The 18144-nt window shown below is 44.1% G+C and overlaps 1 protein-coding gene across 1 annotated transcript in view; it reads right to left on the reverse strand.

Annotated features, from left to right (window-relative positions):
* The window catches only part of dcc (DCC netrin 1 receptor), a 368503-nt gene that overhangs the window by 116801 nt on the left and 233558 nt on the right, over positions 1-18144 (reverse strand). Inside the window, exons 8-11 of the mRNA XM_052100624.1 lie at positions 11815-11971; positions 10063-10217; positions 5594-5742; positions 4502-4640 (exon numbers count right to left, since the gene is read on the reverse strand). Of these exons, the coding sequence (XP_051956584.1) occupies positions 4502-4640; positions 5594-5742; positions 10063-10217; positions 11815-11971 (600 nt within the window). The remainder of the gene's footprint in view (positions 1-4501; positions 4641-5593; positions 5743-10062; positions 10218-11814; positions 11972-18144) is intronic.

An 18144-nucleotide genomic window follows, 5' to 3' on the forward strand; every position in this document is an offset into this window, starting at 1 on the left:
ATATGTAACATTGTGCTTCATGTGGATTATCTAATGAGCTATACATCTGATTATCTTGTGTGTGGACTCCTTTGAAAGATAATCACAGACTCTAATTAATGATGTGTGATATTTAATGTTCTGTTTATTTTTTTCGTGAAGTTATAAGCAAAAACTTACCACCAACATAATTGTCAAAGACATAATATTTAGCTGTTACTCGCTATATTTGTGTCTGTGAGTAAAACAAATAGGCTGGTCTGTGAAATGTACTCAAATTAGCTAATATATATGACATGGTTAAAACACGATGATGCATTTTAAACATAAGAAACTATCATAGATAATATTTACCTATAAGCTAGAACGTTCATTTTTACATGTTTGAATTGAGTAAAAATTTAGTATTTACACAATATTGTTAAGTTCACGCACTTACACTTTACCAGTTTAATGTTAGACGTATACACTTAAAGATTAGCATGTTACACTTAATTCAAATGTATTTATAGTAGCGCTGTCAACGTTTTTATTAAACTATACATTTAACTTATTTTATTAAAAACCGTCATTATTTTTTCTTAATAGCGATTAACGCATTTACCTTTATTAAAGCATAAACCAGCGTGAACACTGGTTGGAAAAGGGGCGGAAACTTTGCGACATGTCCGTCTGGAGTCATTACGCAATAACGGAGAAAGGACGTCTTAATGCTTTTTGATGTTCAAAACAAGCGCAGATGGGACTTGCGACATAAATCAAGTAATTTGTAGCCTGAGTAATCTGCAATGTAATTACCACAGGAGCACGTCAAGTCTTTACTATCACCACAATACAGAACGAGACGTTGCTTCAAAGCGCTTTTCATGTGGAGTACAAAGTGCCGCTTGACGATAGCTTTGACGCCCTGACGCAAATCGTGAACGCAGCTTCATGATTGCTGTAGCAAAGCAGAGAGCTACAGTCAATTAGTCGACCTCCCAATTAGACTTTGCAAAAATGATGTTACTTTAAATGGTGATATTTTAGTGCATTTCAATCTTTATACTGTGAAAGACTTTGCTTGGAAAATGATTATAAAGGATTATATTGTTACATATCGTTTTGTTTTCTTTGCTAGGGAAATGCGTGCATTTTGACAGGAAAATAAGTATATATAGAACAGCGTTTCTTAAACTATGGGTCGCATGGCCATACATGTTAGGTCACGACTATTTCAATAAGTGTGCCATCATTTCCTGACTTAGAGTTAAACGAAATTGCAAATTCGCTCTCTTCGGTCCACTCTTCCATGCTGTTGTGCTGGCCGGGACTGTCTTTGCCCTTCACAGATGTGCCAGTTTTGTATAGACCATTTTAGTAGGTGTCAGAAAGAGCGAGCAGAGGCCACAATGCATTGTGTGGGCATGTTCAAAGTAATGAGTTTCTTTTAATAACAAATTCAGACTTGAAACTATACAATGTATTTATATATACACTGCGTGCCCAATTATTAGGAAAATATTCCTCAGGATTCATATTATTGTTGAACAAACACAACGCTCTCAGTCAATCCCACGTTACTGAACCTCAAATCTGAATGTTAACCAAAGGAAAAGTGAGTTTTGTCTTTCTCAGGGGGATATATAAGTGTGCACAATTATTATCCAACCATCCATCTTCAACCGCTTATCCGAAGTCGGGTCGCGGGGGCAGCAGCTCCAGCAGGGGGCCCCAAACTTCCCTATCCCGAGCCACATTAACCAGCTCTGACTGGGGGACCCCGAGGCGTTCCCAGGCCAGTGTGGAGATGTAATCTCTCCACCTAATCCTGGGTCTTCCCCGAGGCCTCCTCCCAGCTGGACGTGCCTGAAACACCTCCCTAGGGAGGCGGCCAGGGGGCATCCTTACCAGATGCCCAAACCACCTCAACTGACTCCTTTCGACGCAAAGGAGCAGCGGCTCTACTCCGAGCTCCTCACGGATGACTGAGCTCCTCATCTCTAAGGGAGAAGCCCGCCACCCTTCTGGGGAAGCCCATTTCGGCCGCTTGTACTCGTGACCTAGTTCTTTAGGTCCTGACCCAGCCTTCATGACCATAGGTGAGGGTAGGAACAAAAATTGACAGGTAGATCGAGAGCTTTGTCTTCCGGCTCAGCTCTCTTTTCATGACAAAGGTGCGATAGAGTGAGTGCAATACCACCCCCGCTGCCCCGATTCTATGGCCAACCTCCCGCTCCATTGTCCCCTCACTCGTGAACAAGACCCCGAGGTACTTGAACTCCTTCACTTGGGGAAATACCTCCTTCCCTACCTGGAGTACACACTCCAGGTAGTGAGTCACTCTCATTTCATCCGTCCATAAATCCTTTGAAAAGGTCCAACTACCTCATCCTTAATGATAGCAGCCAATACCAGTACCCCTCCGCCACCTTGCTGGCACCTGACTCGAAGTGGTGCCCTGTGCCCATTAGTGATCCAGCCACGGGCCCGTCCATCTGGTCCATCAAGAGTCACTCTCATTTCATCCTTATATAAATCCTTTGAAAAGGTCCAACTACCTCATCCTTAACGATAGCAGCCAATACCAGTACCCCTCCGCCACCTTGCTGGCACCTGACTTGAAGTGGTGCCCTGTGCCCATTAGTGATCCAGCCACGGGCCCGTCCATCTGGTCCATCAAGAGTCACTCTCATTTCATCCATCCATAAATCCTTTGAAAAGGTCCAACTACCTCATCCTTAACGATAGCAGCCAATACCAGTACCCCTCCGCCACCTTGCTGGCACCTGACTCGAAGTGGTGCCCTGTGCCCATTAGTGATCCAGCCACGGGCCCGTCCATCTGGTCCATCAAGAGTCACTCTCATTTCATCCATCCATAAATCCTTTGAAAAGGTCCAACTACCTCATCCTTAACGATAGCAGCCTATACCAGTACCCCTCCGCCACCTTGCTGGAACCTGACTCGAAGTGGTGCCCTGTGCCCATTAGTGATCCAGCCACGGGCCCGGTCCATCTGGTCCATCAAGAGTCACTCTCATTTCATCCATCCATAAATCCTTTGAAAAGGTCCAACTACCTCATCCTTAACGATAGCAGCCTATACCAGTACCCCTCCGCCACCTTGCTGGAACCTGACTCGAAGTGGTGCCCTGTGCCCATTAGTGATCCAGCCACGGGCCCGTCCATCTGGTCCATCAAGAGTCACTCTCATTTCATCCATCCATAAATCCTTTGAAAAGGTCCAACTACCTCATCCTTAACGATAGCAGCCTATACCAGTACCCCTCCGCCACCTTGCTGGAACCTGACTCGAAGTGGTGCCCTGTGCCCATTAGTGATCCAGCCACGGGCCCGTCCATCTGGTCCATCAAGAGTCACTCTCATTTCATCCATCCATAAATCCTTTGAAAAGGTCCAACTACCTCATCCTTAACGATAGCAGCCTATACCAGTACCCCTCCGCCACCTTGCTGGAACCTGACTCGAAGTGGTGCCCTGTGCCCATTAGTGATCCAGCCACGGGCCCGTCCATCTGGTCCATCAAGAGTCACTCTCATTTCATCCGTATATAAATCCTTTGAAAAGGACTTGACGTTTCATCTTGTGAATATATTCAGTGCTGGTCGTGTTTCGGCCTTCTTGACCGTGCCATGTCTCGGAGCAGTTGGCACCTTGTACTTCTGGGCACTCCAGGTAGGTTGCAGTTCTGGAGTATGGTGGCATTGGAGGATAATGGGTTCCTGGTAGTTTCACGTTGAATTCTTTTCAAGACTTTTGCAGTTAATTTGCACCTTTTCTTCGCCATGTGTTTTTTGCGCCCCAGTTGACTATTCGCAACGAAACGTGTGATTGTCCGGTGGTCACGCCTCAATAGTTATTTCAAGAGGGTTGCATCCGTCTGAAAGGCACTTTACAATATTTAACTTTTCAGTGCCAGTTAAATCTCTTTTTTGGCCCATTTTACCTGAGGTAATGAAGCTGCCTAATAATGGTGCACACCTTGATGTAAGGTGTTCACCACTTTCGCCACACCCCCTCATTACCAGGGCTGGACTGGGAAGATAAATCGGCTTGGGATTTTACATGGCAACTGGCCCAAAACTTGCATATCGCCAGCGCCGTTTTGTTGTTCGTTCTGCATAACGCGGTGCCTCATTTTAGCTTACCACGGCCCATTCGGCACATTTCGTGGCCGACCCACCGGCCTGCTCGGTTCTCCCTATGGCCAGTCCGGCCCTGATCAGCCCCAAAGTGCGTCGGCTCACCAGGAAAATGCCCGCTATGCCAGATTACCAGTCCAGTCCTGCTCATTACACAAATATCACCTGAAAATGATTGAATGCAATCAGCATTCAAGTTTATAAGGTTTGGAGTTGGAAAATATGCATGAAAATAATGATGAGATCAGAATACTCACTTGCCTAATAATTGGGCACGCATGTACTTGCCATGGCACACGATTGAGGGGTTTCAACATAGGTAAACACAAACGTACATATTTGGATGCTATTTGAACGGTTATACAGTTTTTCTCTTACCGTCTGAGAGTGTAGTAATGAGCGTGTCTTCATCAGAGATGCCGGGACCATGCCGGTTTACCGCCAGCACTCGTAAAGAATACTCCGTGAATTTCTTCAGCCCCTCCATCCTGTAGCTTTGACCGACCACCTCCACATTCTGACAGACAGAGAGACGAACATCACTGAAGGACGAGGAACATTAAACATTCTTGGTGTTTGCTTTAAGTCTTCATCACACTGAAGTGCTCTCGTGTTTATCCTCATTACTGCGAAGGGGATTTAAGCCCTTAACACACTTAACACGAAGCCGTCACATCGCTGAGAACTGGGATAGAGCGGCAGTGTTAAATGTGTATACAGATTTGAGGCCTGTGCTGAATGCACTTAAGGCATGAGCTCTGTTCTCCACCCTGTGTTGATGTACCACTGAGTGCAAGATCATATTTAACTCAACGACAAGAAACTAAAATGTTCATTGCATTTCATTTGGGGTGTTTATGATTGTGTCAACTTGGGAATAGTTCAGCTTTTAAAAATGTGTCAAAGGTCGATTACTGTTGTCACTTCTGATTACTTGAGTAAATGGTCACTTATATAGCGCCTTTTAACGTTAGCGGTATTCAAATCGCTTTACACTTCATCTCATTCACACACACACGCACGCACGCACAAGCACTATCTCACAGACACACACACACAGACAGACACACACACACACACCCCAATGATGTCAGAGCTGCATGTAAGGTGTTAGTCTGCCATTGGGAGCAACTTGGGGTTCAGTGTCTTGCCCAAGGACACTTCAGCATGTGGAGTTGTGTGGGCCGGGAATCAAATCACCAACCCTGTGATTAGCGGCCAACCCGCTCTACCACCTGAGCCACAGGCCGCCCCGTACGCATGTATGGGACAACGGTGCTAAAGGCCCGCCAAGGTGAAAGACACTTTTGTTTTTATTTTGTCCCAAAACAATAAATAGCACCAGAAACATCCACAGCACAACTGTCCTGATTCGTGAGGTCATCGCGTGCAATATCTAAAGGTTCATTGTGAGGTCATTTGATCTAAAAACGTTTAAAATTTAGGTAACATTTGACATAAAACTCTTACCTGCTCTTTACCGGTTGAAGTCTCCGTCCACAACAGACGGTAACTCTGCACGGGGCCGTTGGCGTGTGCTGGGGGGTCCCACGAGGCCTGGATGGAAGTCGGGGACATCGCCTCTGCTCGGAGGTTCTCCACTGGACCAGGAACCAGAACTGCACGGACACACACATACATGGACGTGTGTGCTGAAATCTGTCATCAGTTACTCAGTAAATGAGATGTTAAGCTCTTGGAACAACATGAGGATGAGTAAATGATGAGCTATCCCTTCATTAGGCACAGATCAAACCTTAATGTCTATTTAATGTCAATGCCAACGTTCATGCCCACAGAGCTGAACCTGATGGCATTGACAAGACAGAGAGTCCGATAAGCTGATCCACCAATCAGAGCGTTCCTTTCAGACACGATGGGTCTTTCACAAAGTCACAGTATGCCCACCTCTTCAGACGCTAATACACCACTGCGCGATACAGCCCATAATAACCCGATCTGAGGTCACAGCGCTGAAGTCAAGGTCAATTTCCCGTGAGGTATAAAACGCCACATCAGTCCGTTAGACGGCGGGATCTTATCAATTCTAATTAAGACGGATAAATTCTCTCTGTGTGTGATAATACAGAATTTACAGGCGGTCTGAGAGGAAATGTAGAACTACAAATCTGCCCTTCAGGCGATGAAAAATGTATCAAAGACATGTGGGAGAGAGTCTGTATGCAAATGAGATCCAAATTTAAAACGCTTTTCAGAAAAGTGTATTTCTCTATCAGGGTGTTTGTATGGGCAGAAAAGGTCAGAATCACCCCTCACTCTCCATTAGCACAGTTAAAGAGCTTGTGTGTGTGTGTGTGTGGTTAAGTGTATGTGTGTGTATGTGTGTGTGAGTGTGTGCGTGTGGTTAAGTGTATGTGTGTGTATGTGTGTGTGTGTGTGTGTGTGAGTGAGTGTGAGTGTGTGTGTGTGTGTGAGAGTGTGTGTGTGTGTGTGTGTGAGTGAGCGTGAGTGTGTGTGTGAGTGTGAGAGTGTGTGTGTGTGGATGGTTAAGTGTGTTTGTGTGTGTGTGTGAGAGAGTGTGTGAGTGTGTGTGAGTGTGTGTGGGTGGTTAAGTGTGTTTGTGAGTGTGTGTGTGTGTATGTGGGTGGTTAAGTGTGTTTGTGTGTGTGAGTGTGTGTGTGTGGATGGTTAAGTGTGTTTGTGTGTGTGAGTGTGTGTGTGTGGATGGTTAAGTGTGTTTGTGTGTGTGTGTGAGAGTGTGTGAGTGTGTGTGAGTGTCTGTGTGTGTGAGTGTGTGGTTAAGTGTGTTTGTGAGTGTGTGTGTGTGTATGTGGGTGGTTAAGTGTGTTTGTGTGTCTGAGTGTGTGTGTGTGGATGGTTAAGTGTGTTTGTGTGTGTGTGTGAGAGTGTGTGAGTGTGTGTGTGTATGTGCGTGGTTAAGTGTATTTGTGTGTGTGAGTGTGTGTGTGGATGGTTAAGTGTGTTTGTGTGTGTGTGTGAGAGTGTGTGAGTGTGTGTGTGTATGTGCGTGGTTAAGTGTATTTGTGTGTGTGAGTGTGTGTGTGGATGGTTAAGTGTGTTTGAGTGTGTGTGTGAGAGTGTGTGAGTGTGTGTGTATGTGGGTGGTTAAGTGTATTTGTGTGTGTGAGTGTGTGTGTGTGGATGGTTAAGTGTGTTTGTGTGTGTGTGTGAGAGTGTGTGAGTGTGTGTGTGTATGTGGGTGGTTAAGTGTATTTGTGTGTGTGAGTGTGTGTGTGTGGATGGTTAAGTGTGTTTGTGTGTGTGTGTGAGAGTGTGTGAGTGTGTGTGTGTATGTGGGTGGTTAAGTGTATTTGTGTGTGTGAGTGTGTGTGTGTGGATGGTTAAGTGTGTTTGTGTGTGTGTGTGAGAGTGTGTGAGTGTGTGTGTGTATGTGGGTGGTTAAGTGTATTTGTGTGTGTGAGTGTGTGTGTGGATGGTTAAGTGTGTTTGAGTGTGTATGTGTGTGTGGGTGGTTAAGTGTATTTGTGTGTGTGTGTGTGTGTGTGTGTGTGTGGATGGTTAAGTGTGTTTTTGTGTGTGTGTGTGAGAGTGTGTGAGTGTGTGTGTGTGTGTGTGTATGTGGGTGGTTAAGTGTATTTGTGTGTGTGTGAGTGTGTGTGTGGATGGTTAAGTGTGTTTGAGTGTGTGTGTGTGTGTGTGTGTGTGTGTGTATATGGTTAAGTGTATTTGTGTGTGTGTGTGTGTGTGTATGGTTAAGTGTATTTGTGTGTGTGTGTGTGTATGGTTAAGTGTATTTGTGTGTGTGTGTGTGTGTATGGTTAAGTGTATTTGTGTGTGTGTGTGTGTGTGTGTATGGTTAAGTGTGTTTGAGTGTGTGTGTGTGTGTGTGTGTGTGTGTGTATATGGTTAAGTGTATTTGTGTGTGTGTGTGTGTGTGTATGGTTAAGTGTATTTGTGTGTGTGTGAGTGTGTGTGTGGATGGTTAAGTGTGTTTGAGTGTGTGTGTGTGTGTGTGTGTGTGTGTGTATATGGTTAAGTGTATTTGTGTGTGTGTGTGTGTGTGTGTGTGTGGATGGTTAAGTGTGTTTTTGTGTGTGTGTGTGAGAGTGTGTGAGTGTGTGTGTGTGTGTGTGTATGTGGGTGGTTAAGTGTATTTGTGTGTGTGTGAGTGTGTGTGTGGATGGTTAAGTGTGTTTGAGTGTGTGTGTGTGTGTGTGTGTGTGTGTGTATATGGTTAAGTGTATTTGTGTGTGTGTGTGTATGGTTAAGTGTATTTGTGTGTGTGTGTGTGTGTGTATGGTTAAGTGTATTTGTGTGTGTGTGTGTGTGGATGGTTAAGTGTATTTGTGTGTGTGAGTGTGTGTGTTTGTGTGTGTGTGTGGATGGTTAAGTGTGTTTGTGTGTGTGTGTGAGAGTGTGTGAGTGTGTGTGAGTGTCTGTGTGTGTGTGTGTGAGTGTGTGGTTAAGTGTGTTTGTGAGTGTGTGTGTGTGTGTGTATGTGGGTGGTTAAGTGTGTTTGTGAGTGTAAGTGTGTGTGTATGTGGGTGGTTAAGTGTATTTGTGTGTGTGAGTGTGTGTGTGTGGATGGTTAAGTGTGTTTGTGTGTGTGTGAGAGTGTGTGAGTGTGTATGTGTGTGTGGGTGGTTAAGTGTATTTGTGTGTGTGAGTGTGTGTGTGGATGGTTAAGTGTGTTTGAGTGTGTATGTGTGTGTGGGTGGTTAAATGTATTTGTGTGTGTGAGTGTGTGTGTGTGGATGGTTAAGTGTGATTGAGTGTGTATGTGTATGTGGGTGGTTAAGTGTATTTGTGTGTGTGTGTGTGTGTGTGTGTGTGTGTGTGGATGGTTAAGTGTGTTTGTGTGTGTGTGTGAGAGTGTGTGAGTGTGTGTGTGTGTGTGTGTATGTGGGTGGTTAAGTGTATTTGTGTGTGTGTGAGTGTGTGTGTGGATGGTTAAGTGTGTTTGAGTGTGTGTGTGTGTGTATATGGTTAAGTGTATTTGTGTGTGTGTGTGTGGATGGTTAAGTGTATTTGTGTGTGTGAGTGTGTGTGTTTGTGTGTGTGTGTGGGTGGTTAAGTGTATTTGTGTGTGTGAGTGTGTGTGTTTGTGTGTGTGTGTGGATGTTTAAGTGTATTTGTGTGTGTGAGTGTGTGTGTTTGTGTGTGTGTGTGGGTGGTTAAGTGTATTTGTGTGTGTGAGTGTGTGTGTTTGTGTGTGTGTGTGGATGGTTAAATGTATTTGTGTGTGTGTGGATGGTTAAGTGTGTGTGTGAGTGTGTGGGCAGGTTTAAGTGGTTTACGAGGAAATTTATTTAGGTTATAAACTGATAATTTCATAAATGTGGTTTATGAGGACATTTTTAGTGTCCCCATAATTCAAATCACATAAATATCATACTAAATAATGTTTTATTGAAAATATAAAATAAAAAAAAACTGCTTTTGTTTTGTTCCCAATCATGTCGACTGTATCTGAGAACAATCTTGTGTTGATACAAGAAATCAATCAAAAGTTACAACATTACAAATATAATGTATCATAGTGTCCAAAAACATCTCCAAACAAATAAAAGATAATAATTGTACATAAGAACTAATTACACATGTAAACACAACAATGACTAAAGGTTTGCATAGCATGCAGACATGATTTTAGTCATGAGATTTCACAGAATGAGTTTCATTCTGTGTCATTTGAGTCATGATTATGCTGCCTTCTAAGATACTGTATCTAAATTTGAGTTCTGGTTAGCATACACAACACACATACACATTAGGTAAAATAGTACATGTTTAATTAGACTGAATTTCTATACTTTTGATACTGAATGAATTTTGATGCCTTCAAATGTTGTCTATGTAGGCAGGTCACTAGGGTTTGGGACAGTGCTCACTGTTGCTGTCAATCATGAATCAATTTCACTGGGGTTTGAACCTACAACCTTTCCCCATCACAAGTTCTGTAGACTGTATGGTCATGTTGCCTGTTGTGTACTTACGCTCGGCTTGAGTGGACAGTCTGATGACCTCTGAACTCTCTCCAGGTCCTTGCTCGTTGTAAGCGACGACTCTGAAGGAGTATGTGATCTCTGGCTTCAGATGATTCACTGTTAACTGCAAACTCTCCACCTCAGTCACGTTAATGGAGCGTTCCCTACAACACACATGCAAATACCGTCAATACAACGACTTTAGATTGAAGACATTCCTTCATAGTGTGCCTGGCTTCAGCCTAAGGAACACGGACATCCGGGAAGGGCTCAAAGTAGAGCCGATGCTCCTCCGCATCGTAAGGAGCCAGTTAAGGTGGTTCGGACATCTTTCTAGGGTGACCTCATGTAGAGGTATTCCAGGCATGTCCATCTGGGAGGAGACCCTGGGGCAGACCCAGGACAAGCTGGAGAGATTATATCTCTAGGCTGGCTTGGGAACGCCTCGGTCTCCTCCCGAGGCGTTGGCTGAAGTGGAGAGAGGGAGGTCTGGGTATCCCTGCTCAGACTGTTGCCACCACGACCCGGATAAGCAGGAAAAAAATATTACCCTACTCATTTATAGTTATTGATTATGCAGTGCAAAAATATATTTTTTATTAGGTATAATTTCGTCTTATGTTCCAGTTTTTAAGCATCCTAAATTAATAAGAAAATAAACTAGGATATCTCAGTGAGTATAGACAATAGCAATCACACCTGGAGTCGTGAGTTTGAATTCGGGGTGTGTGCTGAGTGACTCCAGTCAGGTCTCCTTAGCGACCAAATTGGCCAGGTTGCTAGGGAGGGTAGAGTCACATGGGGTAACCTCCTCGTGGTCGCTATAATGTGGTTCTCGCTCTCGGTGGGGCGCGTGGTGAGTTGTGCGTGGATGCTGCGGAGAATAGCGTGAAGCCTCCACACGCGCTACGTCTCCACGGTAACACGCTCAACAAGTCACGTGATAAGATGCACGGATTGACGGTCTCAGACGCGGAGGCAACTGAGATTCGTCCTCCGCCACCCGGATTGAGGCGAGTCACTACGCCACCACGAGGACTTGTTTTCTCTTTCAAAAAAATGTTTTCTTACCCCATTGGCGAACACTTTTTTCTTGTTATAAGCATAAATGTACATATATTTAGACTTCAACAGAAGAATATACAATCGATTGCAAAGAAACATATATGTTTTTTGAGAATAACATTCACCAATGAATCCTTCACAATAAGACCAGGAACGTGTTTATTTTTGATTTTCTCCCCAATGTGTAACGCCCAATTCCCAATGCGCTCCGAGTCCTCGTGGTGGCGTAATGACTCGCCTCAATCCGGGTGGCAGAGGACGAATCTCAGTTGCCTCCGCGTCTGAGCCCGTCAATCCGTGCATCTTATCACGTGATTTGTTGTGTGTGTTACCGTAGAGACGCAGCACGTTTTGAGGCTTCACGCTATTCTCCGCGGCATCCACGCACAACTCAGCACACGCCCCACCGAGAGCGAGAACCACATTATAGCGACCACGAGGAGGTTACCCCATGTGACTCCACCCTCCCTAGCAACCAGGTCAATTTGGTTGCTATGGAGACCTGACTGGAGACACTGAGCAAGCCCTGGGATTCAAACAAGCTGAACTAGCTGAACCCATTCCTGGCAGCCAGCATCTTTTACCCCCCAGAAATGTGTTTTAAGAAAGTAAATAAGTAAATTTCATGTTGATTTTACTGTGTTTTTACTCACGTCGGTGCAGCTCCAAACTTTCTCAGTGAACATGAAAACATACCTGTTGATGCCCTCCTCAGAGAAGAAGACTCCGTATGTTACAATGGTCCCACGCGTCTCCTCCGGGGGGCGCCATCCGAGGCGTACGAAGCGGCTGGACACAAGGACAGGGGCCACGTCACGGGGAGCGGAGGGGAGGGCGCCTGAGCTCGGGGTAACTAGTGGGGGAGGAGAGGAGTAAGTCAAAGAGGAAGTGCAGGGCAACGGGGGCTCAGAGGGCTGGGGGTGAGGAGGGGCAACAGGGGGTGTGGCCACTGGGGAGGGGCAGAGGGGAGGGGGCGGGACATGAGGTCGGGAGGGGGCGGGGTCAAAATAACCAGAGGAAAACGACGAATGGAATGACAATGAAAGAAAAACAAACAAACAAACAGATATCAGGAAGAAAAGAAAGAGAGCGATAAGGAAGATCACAACATACGAGATCAGTTCACGACGCACAAGCAGGAATGAGACGCGCTGATGCATGAACACAGCTCATGATGCCATAATTATCATATACAATATACATATGATTAGATAGAGCGCACTGTCGACAAACAGATGAGCAGCGCTGAGTCAGAATGAGATGAAAGCGAGTGGACCTGAGAACAACACGCCAGACACACCACATTCATACTAGCTCATTTGCTCTGTGTGTATGTGCATATTTTGGCATTTTATAGATCCATGTGTGATATATACACACTCCGGGCCGCTAAAGCCCTGAATATGTAAGAGTGTTTGGTGAAATTCGAATGCATTTAAGATACAATGATGAGCCAAAACATTATGACCACCTGCCTAATATGCCGTTAGTCCTCCATGTGCGCCAAATAGCGCCGACCCTCCGAGGCGTGGACCCCTGACCTGTGCTCTTAGTCTGTTTGAACAGCCCCTGACCTGTGCTCATACTCTGATTGAATAGCACCTGACCTGTGCACATAGTCTGATTGAACAGCCCCTGACCTGTGCTCATAGTCTGATTGAACAGCCCCTGACCTGTGCTCATAGTCTGATTGAACAGCCCCTGACCTGTGCTCATAGTCTGTTTGAATAGCACCTGACCTGTGCTCATAGTCTGTTTGAATAGCACCTGACCTGTGCTCATAGTCTGATTGAACAGCCCCTGACCTGTGCTCATAGTCTGATTGAACAGCGCCTGATCTGTGCTCATAGTCCGATTGAACAGCCCCTGACCTGTGCTCATAGTCTGATTTAACAGCGCCTGATCTGTGCTCATAGTCCGATTGAACAGCCCCTGACCTGTGCTCATAGTCTGATTGAACAGCCCCTGATCTGTGCTCATAGTCCGATTGAACAGCCCCTGACCTGTGCTCATAGTCTGATTGAACAGCCCCTGATCTGTGCTCATAGTCCGATTGAACAGCCCCTGACCTGTGCTCATAGTCTGTTTGAACAGCCCCTGACCTGTGCTCATAGTCTGTTTGAACAGCCCCTGACCTGTGCTCACAGTCTGTTTGAACAGCCCCTGACCTGTGCTCATAGTCTGTTTGAACAGCCCCTGACCTGGGCTCATATCTGATTGAACAGCCCCTGACCTGGGCTCATATCTGATTGAACAGCCCCTGACCTGTGCCCGTAGTCTGATTGAACAGCCCCTGACCTGTGCTCATAGTCTGATTGAAAAGCCCCTGACCTATGCTCACAGTCTGATTGAACAGCCCCTGACCTGTACTCATAGTCTGATTTTATATGTAATGTATGTTATTTTATTTGTTTACCTGCCAGGGACAGCAGATGTAAACTAGATATTAGCTAATTCTGGTGCAATTACTTTTAATTGTGCATTGTCCCTGTAAAAATAAACAATAAATGAAATGAAATGAATGGATTGAACAGCCCCTGACCTGTGCTCATAGTCTGTTTGAACAGCCCCTGACCTATGCTCATAGTCTGATTGAACAGCCCCTGACCTATGCTCATAGTCTGTTTGAACAGCCCCTGACCTGTACTCATAGTCTGATTGAACAGCCCCTGACCTGTACTCATAGTCTGATTGAACAGCCCCTGACCTGTACTCATAGTCTGTTTGAACAGCCCCTGACCTGTACTCATAGTCTGATTGAACAGCCCCTGACCTGTACTCATAGTCTGATTGAACAGCCCCTGACCTATGCTCATAGTCTGATTGAACAGCCCCTGACCTATGCTCATAGTCTGTTTGAACAGCCCCTGACCTGTACTCATAGTCTGATTGAACAGCCCCTGACCTATGCTCATAGTCTGTTTGAACAGCCCCTGACCTGTACTCATAGTCTGATTGAACAGCCCCTGACCTGTACTCATAGTCTGATTGAACAGCCCCTGACCTGTACTCATAGTCTGACTGAACAGCCCCTGACCTATGCTCATAGTCTGATTGAACAGCCCCTGACCTATGCTCATAGTCTGTTTGAACAGCCCCTGACCTGTACTCATAGTCTGATTGAACAGCCCCTGACCTGTACTCATAGTCTGATTGAACAGCCCCTGACCTGTACTCATAGTCTGATTGTATATGTAATGTATGTTATTTTATTTGTTTACCTGCCCAGGGACAGCAGATGTAAACTAGATATTAGCTAATTCTGGTGCAATTACTTTTAATTGTGCATTGTCCCTGTAAAAATAAACAATAAATGAAATGAAATGAATGGATTGAACAGCCCCTGACCTGTGCTCATAGTCTGTTTGAACAGCCCCTGACCTATGCTCATAGTCTGATTGAACAGCCCCTGACCTGTGCTCATAGTCTGATTGAACAGCCCCTGACCTGTGCTCATAGTCTGTTTGAACAGCCCCTGACCTGTACTCATAGTCTGATTGAACAGCCCCTGACCTGTACTCATAGTCTGATTGTATATGTAATGTACGTTATTTTATTTGTTTACCTGCCCAGGGACAGCAGATGTAAACTAGATATTAGCTAATTCTGGTGCAATTACTTTTAATTGTGCATTGTCCCTGTAAAAATAAACAATAAATGAAATGAAATGAATGGATTGAACAGCCCCTGACCTGTGCTCATAGTCTGATTGAACAGCGCCTGATCTGTGCTCATAGTCCGATTGAACAGCCCCTGACCTGTGCTCATAGTCCGATTGAACAGCCCCTGACCTGTGCTCATAGTCTGATTGAACAGCCCCTGATCTGTGCTCATAGTCCGATTGAACAGCCCCTGACCTGTACTCATAGTCTGTTTGAATAGCACCTGACCTGTACTCATAGTCTGATTGAACAGCCCCTGATCTGTGCTCATAGTCCGATTGAACAGCCCCTGACCTGTACTCATAGTCTGTTTGAATAGCACCTGACCTGTACTCATAGTCTGATTGAACAGCCCCTGATCTGTGCTCATAGTCCGATTGAACAGCCCCTGACCTGTACTCATAGTCTGAACCGCCTCGCCCCCGAGTTCAGCCGGATACTTTTGCTATCTGTGAATATTGCTACTCTACACACAACTGTACTGAATAAAACACAATGTGCTATTTCACTGTTATTATGAAGCTTGAGTCTGGAGAATCAGTGGAAGAGTAACACCATTTGAACTGTCTATTGACGCGTTTCCCCTCGTTTTAATTTGGACTTAACATTTGAGAATATGGACCGACTATTTATATAATAATGTATTTATTTATTTGTTTAATGCACATTAGTTGAAAATGAAATGCTCTGTTTTAACAGGCAGGATGGGAATGTTCTTTGCAATAATATAACGTGCGCTGAACGGTTTATGTGTTTATTACGCCCTCTTGTGGACTAAACAAAAATCAACTGATTTTAAAATTTGAATATTAGTTAATATATATTAATATGTATTTCACATTGTCATAGTTTAGTCAGTACTGTTTATTTTTGTAATAAAGTTCAGCACTATTTTACTTTGAGTGTTACTTTTCATTCAGTATCAATTTGAAAAACTATCGGTTGATTAATCGGTTATCGGCAGGCGCTGCCCAACATAGCTATCGGTATTGGTAAAATCCACTATCAGTTAACCTCTAGATTGGATGATGTGAGGTGTCTGTATAAAGTGCTTGAGAGAGGCAGAGCACGACATTTCGATTTCTTGTTAACGTTAAATCGGTAGTGTGCAATCTGTTTGTTTGAGTGTCCCACAAATGCTCAGTGACTCAATCGATGGCATGATTTTGGAGCTGGACTATCTTTCTCTAAGCCGCAACTAGTGGCACAGAAATTGCTGTGAAATGACACTTTACTTTAAAGCAACACGTATGGTTGGAATCAACGACACCATGGAAACAAGACGTAGCGAGCTGACAGAAAGGTGAGATGGCAGATAATGAGTGTTCAAATAAACAGACCAGAATAACTCTCACATTTACTTCAAACAGTGATCACAACAAAATACATCTGTGTGTTAGTGAGGTCGAGTTATTCAGGGTCAGTGTGTGCGCTTCAAATCGTCCGCTCACAGACACACACAGTAACAAAAGCACCATGAAGTCATTTTATGGCAAGTGCCTCATTACATCACTTGAGTTCTCCAGCAACACAAAGCCACATGTTGACGTGCCCATCAGGCTGGCACTCCTCACTGCGCCCGCACTAATGTCACCACACACATCAGCCGATGCACTATACAGTACACACTGTGTTGATGATCATCTTTAACAGCTAAACAGACAACATTCCCTGAAGTCATGCATTTCAAAACTGATTTAGATTAGAGAATTGAAACGTAAAACAGAAAAGGTGACTCGGCATATCTCAGGCCAGATAATTACAGCTGTCATTAGGTGAGATCTGAATTACACACTGGTGTCAGATAAACTACTCGACACATAAGCAAACTGATAAAGGAAAAGAGTCGAAATCCATTTTAACCTCGTGCGACCCTGCGTGCACATGCGTGGACGTTGCATTTTGGCTTACCTACATGCAATGCATAACGTAAATTAATAAAAGACTATTATTTAAAGAGTAGAGGAGAGTCTCTAGTTTCATTTGATATGCTGCTTTATAAAATCTGTTAATTTTTCACGCATCAGCGTGCTGATAAACATGTACAGTATACAGTATATCTACTATACTATACCAGGTCGTTTGTGACCCGAACAAAATGTCTGCTTGGAATCTTCTCCCAAAACAGAAGGGATACGCTGCTTTTTTCTAAAATAATGGTCATAGAATGTTGCTGGCATGTGTTTTTCATGACAGTAGCATGTAGGTGTTATGTTTGTGTTAGAGAAAGCTAGCACATTATTAGAATGCTTAAGCACTTTGCTAGGTGATGCTAACATGTGTTAACATAATGCTAACAAGCTTTTAGCCTGTTTTATCACTTCACTAGGCGATGCTAGCATGTGTTAGCATGATGCTAACACATTTTTAGCATGTTTTAACACTTCGCTAGTTGATGCTAACATGTGTTAGCATGATGATAACATGTTTATAGCATGTTTTAGCACTTCGCTAGGCGATGCTAATATGCGTTAGCATGATGCTAGCATGTTTTTAGCATGTTTTAACACTTCGCTAGGTGATGCTAGCATGTGTTAGCATGATGCAAGCACGTTTTTAGCATGATTTAAGCACTTCGCTAGGTGATGCTAGCATGTGTTAGCATGATGCTAACAAATTTTTAGCATGTTTTAACACTTCGCTAGTTGATGCTAACATGTGTTAGCATGATGCTAACACGTTTATAGCATGTTTTAGCACTTCGCTAGGCGATGCTAATATGCGTTAGCATGATGCTAGCATGTTTTTAGCATGTTTTAACACTTCGCTAGGTGATTATAACACGATTTTAACATGTTTTAACACTTCGTTAGGTGATGCTAGCATATGTTAGCATGATGTTAGCACGTTTATAGCATGTTTTAGCACTTCGCTAGGTGATGCTAGTATGTGTTAGCATGATGCTAGCATGTTTTTAGCATGTTTTAACACTTCGCTAGGTGATGCTAGCATGTGTTAGCATGATGCAAGCACGTTTTTAGCATGATTTAAGCACTTCGCTAGGTGATGCTAGCATGTGTTACCATGATGCTAGCACGTTTTTAGCATGTTGCAACACTTCACTCGGCGATGTTAACATGTGTTATCATGATGTTAACATGTTTTTTGCATGTTTTAGCACTTTACTAAAAATGTCATATCGGATGAAACTAGAGACTCTAATCTTTTGATTCAAACAGGTTTCAGTGTAAAAACTTAATTTGGTTTCTCACCAGATGCAGTTTTGTTAGTGTTTCTCCCAAAGACAAACTCCGCTGTGGTCAGCGCCATGTTGTTTAGTCACATGACTTTAACCCTTTACTGACAGCACAGAGTATCCAAACTGAGATCAGTCAGTTTAAATTAAATTATATTATGCTTAGCA

Source organism: Xyrauchen texanus, chromosome 3 (genome assembly GCF_025860055.1).
Source record: "Xyrauchen texanus isolate HMW12.3.18 chromosome 3, RBS_HiC_50CHRs, whole genome shotgun sequence".
Classification (NCBI taxonomy): Eukaryota; Metazoa; Chordata; class Actinopteri; order Cypriniformes; family Catostomidae; genus Xyrauchen; species Xyrauchen texanus.